This window comes from Canis lupus, chromosome 13 (assembly GCF_003254725.2).
Source record: "Canis lupus dingo isolate Sandy chromosome 13, ASM325472v2, whole genome shotgun sequence".
NCBI lineage: Eukaryota > Metazoa > Chordata > Mammalia > Carnivora > Canidae > Canis > Canis lupus.
This window is the reverse complement of record NC_064255.1, coordinates 39,017,846-39,036,217: the sequence shown is the minus strand read 5'-3', so window position 1 is coordinate 39,036,217 and position 18,372 is coordinate 39,017,846. Positions and strand designations below refer to the sequence as shown.

The 18,372-nt window shown below is 49.8% G+C and overlaps 1 protein-coding gene across 13 annotated transcripts in view; it reads right to left on the bottom strand.

The window, feature by feature from the left end:
* LIMCH1 (LIM and calponin homology domains 1) overlaps window positions 1–18,372 on the bottom strand; it is a 296,259-nt gene that overhangs the window by 157,731 nt on the left and 120,156 nt on the right. For all 13 annotated transcript variants that reach the window (XM_035713987.2, XM_035713995.2, XM_035714024.2 and 10 more), the window contains one exon: window positions 18,294–18,364. In XM_035713987.2, the coding sequence (XP_035569880.2) occupies window positions 18,294–18,364 (71 nt within the window). The remainder of the gene's footprint in view (window positions 1–18,293; window positions 18,365–18,372) is intronic.

The following is an 18,372-nucleotide window of genomic DNA, read 5'->3' as shown; positions in this document are numbered from 1 at the left end:
TGCTGATGACGCGTGAGGAAGCTGCCCAGGCCCGATCGGTGGTGTAACCAGGCCCAGCACGAGGTGCCTGGACCAGCTGCTCTCTGGGGCGGTGTTAACGTCCCGTATCTTATGCTTGAAAACAGAGAGATGATGTCTCCAAAGTAAAGGTTTTCAATCTGTGAATGCTTAGGACAGGTTACTTTTCCCCACTAGTTCTTCACCGTTGTTTTTAACCGGATTTTAAAATCATATATGTGCACAGTATCGATAACTCGAAAGTCTCACTGGTATCCCCGTCCCCCAGAGCCCCGGACTGTCCCCGGAAGGTGACCTTAAAGACCTTGCCCAGAAAACGCATCAAGATACAGAAGATTTTTTCAAAAGGACACATGTGGTGTATGGGAAACGCCGTCCTGCCTGTCGTTTGGCCGCTCAACGCCATCCCACGGAGGCTGAACATGTCCCTGCTCCACACGTGGGGACCGACGTCCTCCCCGACAGCCTGCACTGCCGACTGTATGGAGCTGGCAGGGGCCGGGGGGCACTGGCCCCGGAGTCCAAGCTGCTGACTCCCAGGCCAGCCCCGCCGCTCCCGGGGCCTCCTTAGGGCAAGCCCATCAGCTGCAGCCTCAGCAGGGACGCGGCTCCGGCTGTGAGGCTCGGCTGTGACACGGCCAACAGGCCAGCGTGGGGCCTGGAGCTCAACATGCTCTCACCGGGGCTCCTTGGCTTCGGTTGGTCGGCATTTATCCTCCACTATTTCAACGCATAGCATTTTATTTTTTTAAAGATTTTTTATTTATTTATCAATGAGAGACACAGAGAGAGGGAGGCAGAGACCCAGGCTCCCTGCAGGGAGCCCAACGTGGGACTTGATCCCGGGACCCCAGGGTCACGCCCTGGGCTGAAGGCGGCGCTAAACCGCTGAGCCCCCCGGGCTGCCCCACGCATAGCAGTTAGATCGACTGCTCTCTCGAATACTTCTCGTTTTCCTGATGAAATAAAACGCCACGGCTACCAGAGTCTCCTCGAGCTTCGTTGTGAATTAGCCCAGCAGAGAGAACAACAAAGACCCTATTAAAGAATTAATCAACTAAAACTCCTCCTTTACAGGGGCTCCTCGTATGAGTACGCTCAGTGGCGATGCACCCCGATTCCTCTCCTATCCACGTTTAGATCTTTAAATGCTCTTAAATACTTCAGCGTATTCACCCCTTGTACAATTGTGTGGCAGAAATATTTCCTGTCGCATGATGTTGTTAAAAAACAACTATGGGGGCCCCTGGGGGGCTCAGGGGTTGAGTGTCTGCCTCTGGCCCAGGCTGTGACACTGGGGTCCTGGGATCGAGTCCCACATTGGGCTCCCTGCACAGACCCTGCTTCTCCCTCTGCCTGTGTCTCTGCCTCTTTCTCTCTCTGTGTCTCTCATGAATTAAATAAATAAAATCTTTAAAAAAATAAAAATAAAAAACAGCCATGATGCTGGACCTCAGTTAAAAGCGCAACAAAACACTTTATCGGTCAAAATGTTTAACCACAAATTATAAAATAAAAAGCCAAAGTGTCCTGAAACAACTGGAATGCTTTCAAGACTAAGGCAGCTGTATTTTTTTTTTTTTGTATAAACACTGCTTCAGTCCCGAACCCAGTTTATAGTACACAACAACAAAAGATTATACTGAATTGACGTTGCAGGCATGCCCAGCACCTGCTTATCTTGTATTTTGTGTTAAACTGAGGACCTTCCTTATCCATGTGTTAGGAGACAGGTGAGAAGTTTAAAAATACGGCTATGAGTGAGAGCCAAGGATATCCACTTGCAATTTTACTAAAAACCCTATTGAAAAAAAACAAACAAACTATTATCTTCCTATGTAAATTAAAATATAAATTTTTTCCATAAATGCTTATTGATGACATGCTCAAAAGTGATGAACATATTTTATATTCACGAACCTTGTGAGATGCAGCGTCTCCAAGTACCCTGTCCTGTAAAGACGGGTCATGTATTCATTCCACCGTTTTTGCAGGAGAAAAGACAGCCCCGGACAGACGCGAAGAGCTCCCCCAGAGGCACGCACACTGGCCTGCAGGACGCCAGGACAGCCTTGGCGTCGTAGGCCCATCATTTTATACAGAAACTTAGAGCTTTGGAAAGTCCAGCTAGAGCCTGTGCTGTCAAAGCACAACTCAAAACCCACGCACCCAGAAAACAGACCTTTAACACTTAATGAAAAGGAAGGTGTAGTGGATTAGGAATAAGTGATCTAGGTTTTAAGAGCTAAACTCGGGGCACCCGGGGGGCTCGGTGGTTGAATGTCTGCCCTCGGCCCAGGGCGTGACCCCGGGGTCCCAGGATCGAGTCCCGCATCGGGCTCCCTGCATGGAGCCTGCTTCTCCTGTGTCTCTGCCTCTCTCTCTGGGTCTCTCATGGATAAATAAATAAAATCTTGAAAAAAAAAAAAAAAAGAGCTGAACTCAACACTCATTAGCTGTGGGCCACCGGGGAGTCACTTGAGTAACCTCAGTTTCCCCTTAATGGGGATTCCCAAAATGGAGATTTTAAAAACCTCACCTTCCACCAACCAGAACTGTGGTGAGGAGCCAATGGGACAACGTGTGGTGCTCACTTGGTAAGTGGAAATCCGTGCGTGGAGACCCACATGGTATATACCAAGCACACCCCTTTTTTGTTAAATAAACTCAGGTCATTTTAGTTTCAATCTTTCTATTGGCAGCTGCCAAAGATGATAAGTTTTCTTTATTATTATTATTTTTGGGGGGCCACCTTTGGACCAACATTTCATATTAATGAATCAAGTCAATACATACGTACAGTCTGCCTGATGTATGTGTACTGAGAGATGACTAGACACAGGAAGGCAAGTCACGGTCCGGGATAAGCCTCAATTATGAAAGAGCTAATGACATTAAAGGCAAGCGAAGATACATGTGTTTTATGGGATAGAAATTAAATGGTCTCTATTAAACTCATATTCTCAATGCGAAACACACTGCGACCTATTTCAAGGAAGGCTCGTCCGTATGTTCCTTCACATACACGACAAATGCCCACGGAGCACACATGCTGTTCTGGCCTGAAGCTGGTGCGGGGGAACAAGGGGAGATGACACGGGCCCCAGGCTGCTCCCTCACGGGTGCGCTCACTGAAGACTTAAAACCCACAGGAAGACCAGAGCCGTGCATATATGTGGTTCATCGTCAAACCGCCTGATGCGGGGACCATCTTGAGTCTCCGAGAAGACGAATTAAAGACACGCTCCGCACAGTTTCAATGGAACAGAGTTCTTAGAAGATTAGGATGATTCTTAGAAGATTAAAAATGAGATTCCTTAAAGAACCCATTGCTGGGACGCCAAGGAAGGATGTGCAGGCTGCCGCTCTTCGTGACATCCGATATCCGGCCTGTGGTGACCTCTCACCCACGTGCAAAGGTCACAACATACGCACTGAAGAAATCTGTGTCTACCTGTGATTAAAAAGAAAAATCTCAAATCTCGAGGCTGGGATGGGGAGTTTCCGGTTCGTTCTGATTCTTCCAGAAGCCAATCTAATAGCCCTGCAAGGGGCAGGACACGGAGAACATGGTCACCAAGGATACGTCCCAAGACCATCCAGACGTTAGGAATCAAACCAGTGAGAAGTCTGTTATTGGACGGCAGCGTGAATGTCAAAGGCAAAATTTTACAAGGATCGCAAAATTCAGCTCGCTCTACGAGTCACTCAGTTCATCAATTCGAGTCTAACAATGATCCGAGAGAGTGTTTGGGGGACAGCGGAGGAGATAGCTAGACCTTGAGCACGGGGTTGGGAAGGTCATGCTGAATCTCACGGGAAATCCCTCGATTCTGGGCAACAAGAGGTCACATCACCGTCTCGTCGGCTGGGCTTGTACTGCTGCAACAGGCGGCGAAGACCACAAAATTACCTACGTTGCGTCCCTTCTAATTCGGTTCCACATGGTTTCCTTGATCACTTTCTGGGTTTGACCCCGTACCCTGAACGAGGGCACGTACACTTTCCTTTAACGTGGCAACTCTCTCCGAACCCAAGCCCACGATCCATCTAACCAGGACCGTAAGCCTGTTACAGATGTCATCTTTAAAGACGTCTTTCTAGACTTGCCTCTCAGCAAAGGGACTAATGTTAATCCGCCTCCCGAGGTCAAGAAAAATTCACCAGAATGTAGGGAAAGGTGAAACCCGAGCCAAACAAGAATTTCGTACGAACAAAAAGCTAGCGATGGAATGTAAATCGCCATCACGGACGCCTTCCAAACGTTTGAGGGGCGCTACACATCCTCCAGGGCGTTGGAGCATCGGGCTGGTTGAGCCCCTGCCTGGAACGGGCGCAAAGAAGAGACTGTAAGAGCCTTAGAAGGTCTTGCCTCGGGATTCCATGCGATGGGGCCGACTCTGTGGGCAGTATTTAAGCAAACTTTCCTCATTTCCACGGCCTTTCTGTGTCTAAGATCATGATGCCTGATTTTTTTTAATAATAAATTTATTTTTATTGGTGTTCAATTTGCCAACATACAGAATAACACCCAGTGCTCATGTTAGTATGCATGATTAATCAATGAGTTTTAGTTTTTGTTTTGAAATTTTCTTTGTATCTTTTTGGAAGTAGAATATTAATATGACCTGTCTACAGGGCCTTCTCTTCAAGGAAGTTCTGGAATAGCAGCACGTTACGCCACGATGTTATACATCTACAAAGGCACTAAATGAATCCGATTTTTCTGGTACATTCGCAGGATCATGCAACCATCTCCGTGAACTAATTCTGACTTTGCTTCCCTCTGAGAGAAGCCGCAGACATGGTACCTTGACTCCCATCCACCCACACGTGACTCCCGAGCCCAGGCAACCAGCATGGTACTTTCTGTCTACAGATTTGCTTATTCTGGGTAATTGCAACAGGACTGCGTCAAATGTGGTCTTCTGTGACTGGCTTCGTTCACTTGGCATAACGGCTTGGGTGCATCCACGCTGTCCTACGCATCGGTAGTTGATTCCTTCTTATGGCCGAATCATTTCACATTACGTGAACATGCTGTGTTTACCTCGCCGCTGGTCGGGTGATGGACGCTGGGTTGTTCCCAACATTTGCCCATTGTGAATCATGTTGTCACAGACATTTGTGAACAAGTTTTTGTTAGGATACACACTTCCATTTCTCCTGGATGTGTAAGTGCTGGGTTATGATAACCCAACGTGTAGCCCTTTGAGGAACTACCAGGTTGTTTACCAAAGTGGCCATCCTGTCTCGCATTCCTCCAGGAGAACGTGAAGGTTCCAGATCACCCACACCCCCACACACACCTATTACCTTCCTCTTTTATTTGACCATCTCAGTGGGTGTGCGGTGGTTTTTTTTTTTTTTTTTTTTTGGTATAGTTTTATTTATGATAGACATAGAGAGAGAGAGAGAAGCAGAGACACAGGAGGAGGGAGAAGCAGGCTCCATGCCGGGAGCCCAACTGTATTTCCCAAAAGATTAGTGATGCTCACTCAACATCTGTCCCTGTGCCTACTGGCCATTTTTATATCTCCTTTTGAGAAATATCTATTCAGATACCTTTGCCTATTTTTTAATAGATCGTTTATTCTTTTGTTGTTGAGTTACAAGAGTTCTTTATATATTCTAGACACAAGTTCCTTCTCACACATAGGATTTACAAATTTCATCATATTTTCTCCCATTCTGTGGGTTGGTGATGGTATCATTTGCAGGACACAAGCTCTTAACTTTGAATGTAGTCCAATTTATCTACTTTTTCTTTCTTTTTTCTTAATTTTATTTTTTTTATTATTACAAATTTATTTTTTTATCTTTTCTCTTGCCCCTTGTACTTTTGATATTGCACGCAAGAAACGGCTGCCTAATCCAAGGTCACAAAGATATACTCTCGTGTTTTATTCTAAAAATTTTATAGATTCAGTTCTTACATTTAGGCCCATGGTTCATTTTCAGCTGATACAGCATGGTTGGGTTGTTTGTTTTTTTAAAAATTTATTTATTTTTAGAGAGCAAGAAAAAGAGAAAGCACACAGGCGCATGGGGAAGGATGGGGCAGAGGGAGAGGTAGAGAGAGAATCTCAAGCAGATGCCACGCTGAGCATGGAGCCCTGTGCGGGGCTCAATCTCACGACCCTGATCATGACCTGAGCCGAAATTACGAGTTGGAGACTTTACCAGCTGAGCCACACAGATGTCCCAAGCATGGTTTTAATATACATTTATTCATTAGTTCTACACACATCAACCATTTGAAAAATGTGAATTTTGGACTAATCTTCCCCCTTCCCATTCTTCCTCCAAAATGCTATATTACACCCCTGCCATATGTAGGCATCATTAGGCCCAGAAAGATGGTGAGTCGCAGTCACTACACCAAGAACTCATAAACAGAAAGTCAAAACGTACAATCTCGTGAGTAGTGCCCTATGGAAGACGAATTACTTGCCCTGGGCACCGTCAAAATACTTTTCAAACAAGAAACGAGAAAGAGAGCACTTGAAATCCCGGTTGCCGTCTCCGACCCAGGATGCATGGTTGTCACCACCGTGGGCGCGGAGAGGAGTAGGGAAGCACTGAACTCAGGCTGTCATGAGGAGGATATTTTAGTGAAGGAAAAGGTACCCGAAGGATGGGTTTAGGATTTAGGGGGATGGAAACGGACAGGGAGTGAGCGCCTAGGACAAAGGAAGTCGGAGATACGAGGATCACTCTCCGTGGCCCAAGGGACAGTAGAGATAAGCCAAAGGGAAACGCTGCACCTACGCAGTGAGGGACACCAGGTTCTGGGCTCAGGAACTTGAATCATGTCCTGTTTTGTGTGAAGAGCATCAGGGGTGATGCAGCCCAGTTGGGAAATGTTAGCCCCATGGCAAAGTCCACAGTGGTGGAAGGAAGGGCAGGCCCTGGAGCAAAATCACTCAGCCGTTCTCCTTGTCTTGTCATTCAGTCTTTCTTCTCCTTAATATAAAGGGGGACGTCTACGTCTGCATAGTTGACTTTAAAAATAAACTATTTCTAACCCGGGTCCTTGGTGAGCTTTTTAAAAGGTCCTCTTCTGTGGGTTACCAAAGGAAACGTTTAGAATGGCAGGCTCAAGGCAGGAATTTTGCACAGTTCATTGTGGGAAGTCAGCCCACCCAGCCTGACAGCCCGGTAGAGACAATCCAAAAAAATGGATTATTAAGGAAATGCAATTAGGGAGCTACTAAATCCTCTCAAATGCAAGCAAGCCTAATCCAGCATGGAACCCCACAGGCAGGCAATGACCTAGGCCAGTGTTTCCTCTACCACACAAGCAGGCCATATTTAAACCCCTTATTTATGTATTTTTTTAATCAATTGATCATTCCAGTAAATGCATAATAAATTTATTCAGGGGTAAAGAGATGAAGCCTGTGATTTAAGTGTGGGAATCTTAATTTTTTTTTTTTTAAGGCACAGATTGATAGGGTGAAAGAAGTCACTGCATCTTGAAGGGAGCAGTTCCCTGAAGATAATTATGCTAAATTAAGTTTCAAACACATTTTTTAGAAGCATCAATACAAGCTCTATAATTGCCCTACTGAGTCTCAGTCATGCAAATCTGCGTATTAGGAAAAAAAAAGCTGGGGCACCTGGGTGGCTCAGATGGTTAAACGTCTGCCTTCAGTTCAAGTCATGATCCCAGAGTCCTGGGATCAAGCCCCGAATGGGGCGCTCCCTGTTCAGCAGGGAGTCTTGCTTCTCCCCTCTGCCCCTCCCCGTGCTCATGCTCTTGCTCTCTCTCAAATAAATAAATAAAATCTTCCAAAAAAAAAAAAAAAAAGAAAGGAAAGGAGAAAGAAGTTGTGACCAGGATTATATAATTTTTCATGGACAAACAGTTGCAAAGATGGATAAGCTTGAGAACGTTTCAACGCACACAAGTCCCCATCACTCCCCCAGGAGACGCCTGTAATTGATGCTAAGACTCAGTTTGAATGGGGATAGTAGCACCCCGCACACACTGTGCTGAGTCCCCCTTTTGAGTAGAAATCATGCTTATTTGATGAGATTCAAGAAGGAAAAAAAAGGCAACACTGAGAGTCCGTTCTGCTCATCACAAGTCCTACAAGGTCTCCTATGTTCTTCATCTGTTTCCATCCCTCCTGACAGAAGGCTGTTGGGATACTCAGTTCTCGCCTAAGCCCCCACCTAAGCCAGGCCAATCATCAAAGAGAAAAAAGCAGCTTTTCAGTGGAGAACTTTAAAAAAAAAAAAAAAAAAAGAGTGGGTTGAAATGTCCTTACTTGAACTTGAAAGCTTAATGAGCCTTGGTGCCAAAGAGCGGGAGCCTGGCCAAGTCCGTGAAGCCAACTGCGATATGGCCGAGGGACAAAGGAGAAGCCTACACACAAGGCCTATCAAATTCTTACCGGCCCGCTAAGCCCCAAATCAGCGAGGGCCAAAGGGCCCAAGTTTGCTGAGATTCGAGTGAGCATCTGGGTTAAAGAGCTCCAGACAAAGAGCTGGAAGACACGCTGTGCTCTAACCACCCTGGGTCTCCGCCTCATCACGACAAAGGGAGGCGAGAAGGGCTGACCCGGGTCGTTCACCTACCGGGGCCGCCCTGAGGATCAGGAAGGAGATGGGTTATGCCGACGATGAACAAAGCAGCGGGGACTAGAAGGCATCGGTCTGGGGTTGCCCACAACCGGGGCGACCACATACCCCCATTTCCCAGGGATGGTCTCCGGTTTCATTGGTTGTTCCAGCGTCTCGGCTGGTTAACGCCCCCAATTTCACCCTCAAAACTGTCTCGCCTGAATGTCAGTTCAGCGATACGGTCAGTGGGGCCAGACCCCTCTTCTTTTCCTTTTTTTTTTTGAATAGTTGAGGAAAATACCGCAGGTGTCGTTGATACTAGATGGAGTCTCTACCAAGAGCCTGTTGGAATGAGGCAACGGAATGAGCCAGACTCGGAGCAATCTGGCAAAATCATGATCCGCGGGTCCGGCAGTTGCCAGAGATGGCCACTGGCTCAGAGTCTGCAGGGCCCGCCTCTACCCGGGAGGCAGGCCTGTTCCGAGGCCTTGGGCAAGCTGACATCCGCTGGGACCGTGGACTACGGGTGACCGCCACTTCTTACGTCTTCTTAGCTCCCTTGGCGTCCAGGGCACCATGCTTCCCGGGGGCCCCTCTCACCTCTCTGATGCCCCTTGGCGAGCTTCTCCATCTCTCACCCCTGACCCGGGGGCAGGCCTCCTCAAACTGCTGCTGCTCTTTCTTAACGTGATCTTTGGTGTCAGACTCAGACTTTGGTGTCATTACCGTTGGGCCTTGATGTCTAACAAATCATACTTGAAAAAGCGAAATCCATGGCCTCACCCCTAAGCTCCAGGCCCTTGTCCCCAGTGGTCTACGAAGCCACACCCTGGACGGGCTATTTCCCAAACTCACCTGAAATTACGACGTCTTCCAACAAACAGGGTCGTCTTCAGTGAGTGCCAGCGGCCCTAGTCTGCTGGCCCATTAACTGAAACACCGCGGTTATTTTGGAGCCTTTTCTTTCACTTATATGACTCCTCTACCCTACCAAGTCCTACTGATTTCTTCAGGACTCTTCTTATTTCTATTGCTCTGGTGGAGGTCGAACTCAAAAATTTTCCCATGGCTTCAAGGCCCTCAATTTTGCCCCTGCCTCATCCTCCTCTCCACCTACCCTCATCTCACACCATCATCCCCGGCCGCCCGCCCTGCCCTGTGTCCTACATTTTGGTCAAATGAGTCTCCTTGCGATTCCTCCAATGCACGAGCTTCTATCTTCGGGAATTCAGATGCGTTATGCTGCCGCTCTAGGCTCCTCCCTACTTCCCTCTCTCCTGGCTAATCTCTACTCTTCATTTAGGTCTCTACCTTCATGTCTCTTCCGCAAGAGAATCTGAGGTTTACATCCCGTAGGGAGTCAGGATCTAAAGTCCAGATCTGAGCGGGGTGGCCCTACTATGTGGTTTTATTGCATCGTGTCCTAGGCCTTCCAGTAACTTGCTGGTAAGTGGGTTCCTACAAAGGTTGGTTGAATGAAGGAAGGGATGCCCCCCCCCCCGCCCCCACTGTCAGGCACATCCCTGCCGGGGAAGCCACACACGGCACACTGCTCCCTGACTTCAGACCTCGCCTTCTGCTCCTGCCTCCATCCAGGATGCCCCTCTCTCCCCTCAGCCTATTCTCGTCTTTGGTAAAATTCTGTTGATGTAGCATCTCCCCAGTAACCGTCTCCCAAGCTGTAACAATCTCCCTTTGTTTGGCTTCTTATTAAATCCTGGCAATTAAAACTTGGTCAGTCTCATTTACTCACATGCTGGCCTCCGCGGCTACTTAACTGTTTCCATGCATGTGTTCGGGGCCCCAAACGCATCATAAAACTCTCAAAGATCCGGATCGGGCCTCCCGTTCCCTTTTTATGACCCCTCCGTTCCTAGTCTGAGACCACGCAGAACACGGTCACTATCTAACAAATCCTCCATATGGCAAAATGTCTCCATGCAAAGCCACCCCATCCGAGAAGGGCCAGGACATGTCTGCGGCACGCCACATCTCACGCTGGAACGGGGACAGCAATCCAAGGCAAGCCTTTCTTCTCAGAAGAAGCAGCTCATTCATCAGTAATGATATAAACAACTGTTTGCTGACAGATTTCTTATCTTCAGAAAATTATTTCGCCAACTTAAGAACTGAGACAAAAATCCACTGAGACGTGGTCGAGGGGTTCCCCATTTGCAGACGGACACCCTCAGGCTTTGCGTTCCACGAAAACGCATCTGCAGAATGAAACCCGTTAAGTGCAACCTCTATTAACCCCGAGGCGGATGGAGCTGTAACAGAGAATCTTAAAGAAAATAGATGTTTCAAAAAAAAATAAAAAAGAAAAAATTTAAAAAAAGAAAAAAAAAAGAAACTAGATGTTTCTATGCTGTGGGCTTTAGCCTTCAAGGATGGGGCTGTTCCTCATGTGAGAGCGTACGGGTGTGTGTGTGTGAAGGGACAGGAGTGGAGTGGAGGGAAGGGGGAGAAGGAGAGGAAGAGGAGAGCAGCGGAGGGGAGGGGAAGAGATGGGACAACCCTGACAGCGCCGCAAGGACGGGGAGAAAGTAAAGGTCGCTGATGATCGGTACCCGGGGGCAACAGGTGCAACAGGTGTGACACAGGCGTCGGGTGGGACAAGGGTCCAGTGGAGCAGACCTGACGACAAACAGAAGAGCTCTTCCCTCCGGGCCAGGCCGGCTGTAACACAGGCTACGGCCGCTTGGAAGCCAGACGGGAACCTGCTAACGCCGCCTGGACGGTTCCGGAACAGCTTCCCAGAGCACGAGACTGCAGGAGGCTGGACGGGGTAGGAGGAAATGACATCGCCGCGAGGGCAAGGTCGCGGTGGCCCACACAGTCGGTCTAGGCCCCCGGCTCCGGCAGCCGAGGCTCGTTATTCACAGATGATCGGGTCTGTAAAGGGCCTGGACCTCCCTGCCCAGCGTTTGATCACAGGCGACGCAGAACAAGCTGCGGAGCAGGGCCCAGCTCGTCACCCCTCGGCTGGCGGCCGCCCTGGAGAAAGAGCTGCTGGGCGCCGGGTGACACAGAACGGCACTGACTGTGCCGTATCCGTGATGACCTCAGGGCCTGTTTCCAGTGGTGACAACGGCTGGTGGTCTGGAGCGCCAACCCCGGGCCCTGCCAAGCGCCGCGGCCCTCCCACTCTCGCTCAGGGTCTGGGGCCTCATGAGCGAGCGAGCCCCCCATTTCGCAGATGAAGGGACACAAGCGAACAGTTCAGCGCTCACAATGCTCCAAGCACTCAACAGAGACGTTTATTTATCCGTATTATCAGCTCACCCGGGCCTCCCATCAGCCCTGTTAATTGCTCCAGTCATGCCGCTTGTTCGGCTACGGGAACCGGGGCTCCGGAGGCCGCGGGAACAGCACGGGGACGACGTGAGCTGTCGGCCCGGCTGCACCGTGTGACACGGTGTTTTCTGACCCGTTTCAGTCTATTTCGCACAGTTCAATAGGATTCGAACTCAGGCCTCTGCAGTGCACTGTGCTTGCTCATGAAAGCACAGGGACTGGCTTCGGTTGAGTGGATGTCGCGGGACAGAGGCGGAACGGAGAGTAAAGAGGGCGACGGAGGGAGGGTGGGAAGTCGCGGCCGAGCAGCAGAGCCCGCGCCCTGTGACAGGTGCCCCTGCGGCCGCGGACGCCCCCGTGACCCCGCCTCTTGCCTATTCCTGCCACCCCGAGGCCTTGCCAGTAGCCGGCGGCCCGTTCGCGTGCATGTGGTGTGCGACATGCGTTCAGTGCGGCATTCCCACGGCGAAGGAAGGGGAAGAGCATCCTAGGAGAGTCATAAGGAAGAGGCGCCCCGAGCTCAGCGGTGAGCGTCTGCCCCGGCCCAGGCCGTGACCCCGGGGTCTTGGGTTCGAGTCCCGCACCAGGCTCCCTGCAGGGAGCCTGCTTCTCCCTCTGCCTGTGTCTCTACCTCTCTCTCTCTGTGTGTGTGTGTGTCTCAGGAATAAATAAAATCTTTAAAAAGAAAGGAACATCATAAGGAAGAGAAAACACGCGTGCCGTCCTGGCCTGTGGTGATCTAAAAGGCCCACAGGGAAGTGGAGGCGCGCGTCCAATCTCGCTGTTGGAGGGTCAGCCGGCCTCCCCTTTTGCCTCCTTACTTCATATCTCTCCACACATGACTCTCTTTTCCTGAATCATCTGCTTCTAGACGCGGGTGCGTGCATCATCCCTACGGGATTCCTGTCACTTTCCTTTAAGTCTGAAATTTTTTAAAATAGTTGGATGGGCGGCGCGGGGGGAGATTTATAAAAAAGTCCTGGGAAAACCTTTCCTGAAAAGCTGTCTTAGTCTCCTAAGTAGCATTCTGGTGCTGCCCGAGCCCAAGGACCTGAGTCTAGGAGGGGATGGTCCCACTTGAAACGCGGCACAGCGCCCACAGCCAGCGCTCCCCGTGAGCAGCCTGCGCCCGTGGGCCATGTACGCCCGGCCTCACGACCCGCAGCCCCCCGGAAATGGGAGGACCCTCACCATGGCCCCCGAGCCGGGACACACGGGCCACCGCTGCGCCCTGAGCTGCACGGCAGGTCCTCAAGCTCCCGCTAAATGGTACAGTCCGCGTCACAGAAACCACTCGGAAGCCTCCTCTCTGGAATTCTCTCCGAGCGGGGTGAGCCGGGTGCTGGGAAGCGGGGCCCGGGGGCACCCCCCTAGGGGCTGCTGCTCGTCACCTTCCTCTGAGGCCCTCCAGTGCTCGGGGCCACCTGCAGCAGCTGGTCCCCGCCTCTACGGCGTGACCCTGTCGCCGCTGCAGCTCGGCCCCGCTTGGACCACACGTGTTTCACGGGCCATCCCATCACGTGAGCATCTAACCCCCACACGTCCAGGGTACACTTGGGGCGACGAACGGTCACAGTGAAAGCGCGCCGGCTGTCCCCGGCCTGGGCACACGCGGCCTGCCGTCCGCTGCTGGTGTCGCAGCCAGAGGCCGGGTCCCAGGGCTCCCTGGTGCTGTTCCCTCCCCGCTGGAGCCCCCTCCTGCCCCGGAGCCCCAGGTGCCCCTGGGCACCCCTGTCCCCAGGCTCCACCTGAGAAGGCCCAAGCCGCACCACCGACCGCTCCCCTGCACCCGCTCCCCCTCTTCGGGAGGCCCCCGGGCACCCAGGGCTCGTTTCCGGTCCTAATCTCAGGTCCTGGGATCAAACCTGCACTGGGCTCCACGCTCGGCGGGAGTCTGCGGGAGATTCTCTCCCCTCCCCGCCCCTCCCCTGCTCATGTGCACGCACGCACATGTGCGCTCTCTCCAAAACACATAATCTTAGAAGAAAAGGAAAGACCAGACCACCCCAAGCACCCGCGGGGTGCCTACACCCCAAGACCACCTGCTGTCCTTCACGCCCTGTCCTGCTGAGACCCCATCGTCACCCCCTGCCCTCTCCTCCCTCCACACTCAGCCTTTTCTGCACCAGCCCCGGGCCTCTTGCTTCTCTCTCCCTTTAACATGCCAACTGTAGGCTCAGGACAGTCGTTAAGAGCAAAAGCTAAGAAACCAGACCCCTGGATGTATTTCTCGACCGTACAGCCTCAGGCAGGTTAGTTAATCCCCCGAGCCTCCACTGATCACCTCCGTGCAGCGGGTATGAGGACAGTCCTCGCAGGCCACACGGAAGTTTGGCAAGAAGCAAAAAACCAGACCCCAGACCCAGAAGGAAGCCCTCTGTTTGATGAGAACTATGAATTTCTTCAGACCCATCAACAGCTCAGGAAATGTTTAGTGAACAAGGAGCATGAAGTCTCCCCGGCTGGACCGGCATTTAGGGCCGATCCAACCCGGACAAAGGGAGGAGAGTCTGTCGAACAAAAGGAGTCATTCACTGACGCTGTTCGTGTGTTCCTCTGCTGGGGTCACGACGCTATTACAGGACACCGGCTGGGCTTCTGTTCTGAATAATACGAACTTGAAAAGCTCCAACAATTTTTATTTTTATTTTTTTTAAGATTTTATTTAGGGGATCCCTGGGTGGCTCAGCGGTTTAGCGCCTGCCTTTGGCCCAGGGCGTGATCCTGGAGTCCCGGAATTGAGACCTGCGTCGGGCTCCCTGCGTGGAGCCTGCTTCTCCCTCCGCCTGTGTGTCTGCCTCTCTCTCTCTCCATGTCTATCATGAATAAATAAATGAATCTTTTTAAAAAATAAAGATTTTATTTATCCAACAATCTTTAAAAAGAGAGCTCGGGCAGCTCAGTGGCTCAGCAGTTTACCACCAGCCTTCAGCCCAGGGCGTGACCTCAGGGTCCCGGGTTCGAGTCCCATGTCGGGCTCCCTGCATGGAGCCTGCTTCTCCCTCTGCCTGGGTCTCTGCTTCTCTGTGTGTGTGTGTGTGTGTGTGTGTGTGTCTCTCATGAATAAATAAATAAAATCTTTTAAAAAAATAAAAAGGGGGCTGCATGTTATGAAAGCCTCAGTCTCTGAGGAGCTGAATTGCTAGTTTTTGAAATCTGAAATTACAGGGAGTTCTTCATACAGTGTTGCGTGTCACCCCATGGGTGGAGGGTTCCGAGCCAGAACCCCTTAGTCACCAGCACCCAGGAGGTGCCCTCTGGTCCTAGAGAGTGGCACGGCCTTGCACATCCCCATCTGCTCTCAGACCCGGGACCCACCGTCTGGGAGCCCGCGCTGTGCTCAGACCCTCCATCCCTGCAGTCTGGTCCTCGCCATGAGCCAGCAACCCCAGCAACGGCACAAGGCCTCGCCACGCGCTCCCGGGACCCAAGGCCCAGGAGTCACTGCTGCTGATCTCTCTGCTCTGCCCAGAGAGGAGGGGACCTCTTCCTCCTGTACCGCCCAACCTTCAGCACGGTCAGCCTCGGGGTTCCTGCACTGAGGAACTCATCTGGTTCTGCTTTCTCCAGCCGCGGCCCCAGCTCTGCCCCAATGGCCCAGGTGGAGACGGGCTACATCCGGTGCATGCGCCTTAGCACCCTCTCTGTGGGTCCCACAGGGAAGACAGGACTCGCCCCGGTCCTCCAATTCCTGCAAGTACCCCAGGGGCTCCCATCCTCGGCGGGTAGGAGGCTTAGATAGTAGCACACTTCTCTTGAGCCCTGGCCTAGTACCGCTCAGTGACCCTTGTGCGGCCTCAAGTTGGCCAGCTCCCTCCGCTTGCCCCTGGCTGTCCGCAGTCCAAACCCTCTATTTATCTAAAGAGGCCCCCGGCTACATTCTGTGCCTCCACCTTGTCTAACCATAGTGTTTCCTAACCTGGCCTTGGCCCAAACCCCATCCCTCCACCCCTAAACAGCCCCAACACTCATCAACGTGTTTGGGAAAGGCCCACGGAGAGCGCCGCTGCTCACAGGACTGAATCCATCCTCTAACTTAACCTTTTCATCGAGGGAAGAAGCAACTTCTTTTCTTCTTTCTTCTTCTATTTTTTTTTTCTTCTTAGAGATTTTATTTGCTTATTTGAGAGTGAGAGCACACGCACACAAGACGTGGGGAGGGGCAGAGGGAGAGGGAAAAGCGAGGAGCCGGGACGCTGGGATCCTGACCTGAGCTGAAGGTAGTCGCTTAAGCACTGGGCCACCAGGTGCTCCAAGAAACAAGTTCTATTCATGCAAAAGTGTCCAGACCCAGAGCCTTGTCTGCAGATGAACCTGCCCAATCCAAAATCTGGGAGGCAATACTGCACCCCGGCAGATTTACTCGGGGGAGCATCGTGGGGAGGTGGACACCTACAGGGACCTTTGGAGCAAATGTCAGTTAAATAAAACTTGGTACCAAAGACCCACTTCAACAGAGTTAAGAGACCACAACGTACATAAACCAGACCAGATTCAGTCCGTCCACATCAGGAGAAAGCTATGCCCAGAACCACAGGTGAAGCTGTTAGAACAGGGAAGCAGGTGTTAGAACACAAGGGAGGTATCTGCGGTCTGCCTGCCTTTGTCTCCACTGAGATGCTAAACTACTTATGGTTCATCTAAGAGATGAGCTGATTGAGGTTTAATAAAGGGAAAAGAGGGGAGCCTGGGTGGCTCAGCCAGTTAAGCATCTGCCTTCCGTTCAGGTCAAGATCCAGGGTCCTGAAATCGAACCCCACATTGGGCTCCTTGCTTAGCAGTGAGGCTGCTTCTCCTTCTAAAAAAAATAAAAAAATAAAAAAAAAATAAAAAAATAAAGGGAAAAGAGGCAGTGAAGGAAGTAAAAGTATGAGAGGAGCAAAGAGGCCCTGCAGGAAGGAATGCTTGGAAACAGCAAGCAGGGCATGCGCATTTCTCCTTGAAGAAAAAAGGACAATTGACTTATTTCACTCAGCATAATACCCTCCAGAGCACTGGGTGTTATTCTATATGTTGGCAAATTGAACACCAATAAAAAATAAATTTATAAAAAATAATAATAATAAAATAAAGGTCATATTTTAATAATAATAAAAAGAATTTTTGCATATCCAAAAATAAATAAATAAAGTAAATGAGAGTTAATCAGAAAAAAAAAAGGACAATGGGGAGCAGGGAAAAAATGCTGGTGTGAACTGTGTTGAAAGATGCTGCATAAGAATCAACATTTTGTACGGCACATGATTCTTTAGAGCACCTCATCCACGTGATCCTGTTGAAATTCACGAAAAGTCTATGACATAAGCAAAAGTGATCACTTTTTCTTACCATTTTAGAGGAAAAAAAAAATTGAGACTCACGGAGGTTAAATGATTTAAGGGGTACAGTAAGGTTTGAGTTTCTAGTTCTCAGGTTCCAAGGCCTGAAGTCTTTCAACTACCTCAGTGGGTCCCAAACAACATTCCAGAAGTCGCTAAAATCAGGGTGGATTCATTCTATGTAATTTCACTTACATAAAGTTCCAGATGTAAGGCAGGTAAATGTTACGGTGATATAAATTACGGTACTTTTCTAGAGGAGGTTGAGACTGATCGGGAAGGGCGGGAGAGAACCCGCCGTCCTCCCTCTTGGTCAGGTGGAGGCTGCAAGCATGTACACAGTTCTCAAATCCCACCAGACTGGGTTTTTGAAGCTGTGCATTTCCTGAGGTGCATTTCACCTCAATGGAACAAAAAGCAGTATCCAAATTACAGAACCTATTAAATTCAAAGTTTGAGATCTGAAAGTCTATGTCTATCCATCTCTAAGCGTTAAGGCTCTTGCTTATTTTGTGTCTAGAACCACTTCACAGAGAGCTCCTGAACCCACCATCCCAGCAGCACTTTATGACAAAATCTGGTTTTGTCATAAAACATAAAAATTAAACATTACAGTTATTGTTCGCATTTGACATTTGCCAAGGGCATAAATTATTCAAAATAAGTCAGGGGAGCAAGCCCGGTGAGGAACATTACCTGTCACGTTTTAAGATGTTGTAAGTGGATGCATTTTTTTCACTTGGCATAAATTGCTTTTGTTTTGGGGAAATAGGGGGAGAAAAGCTGCTACTTTTACTACAATTGGGTCCACATCCTTTCAATTACTTGGGCCCAGATTCCTACATAGTAAATGATGGTTGGAGCTAAAGCAGCTACCAGATCCTTCTTATCTAATTAGAAAGTCCCCATCACTCCCTATCGTACAAATTCCCTCACTTACTTATATTTACTGCCTGACCCAGTGATTTTTTAAAATTTCAGAATCAAACTATGAATAAATTCAAAATAAAATACAAAGTTTTCAGATGAACTGAATAGCACTAATGATTTTTCTTAACAAAAACAGACTGAATAATAGACTATACTTACTCGCAGAGGAGGATTCCATTTTCTAACCCTGTCCGAAAATCTTTGTCACCAAAACTTCTGCCGGTTACTTGCTGGAAAA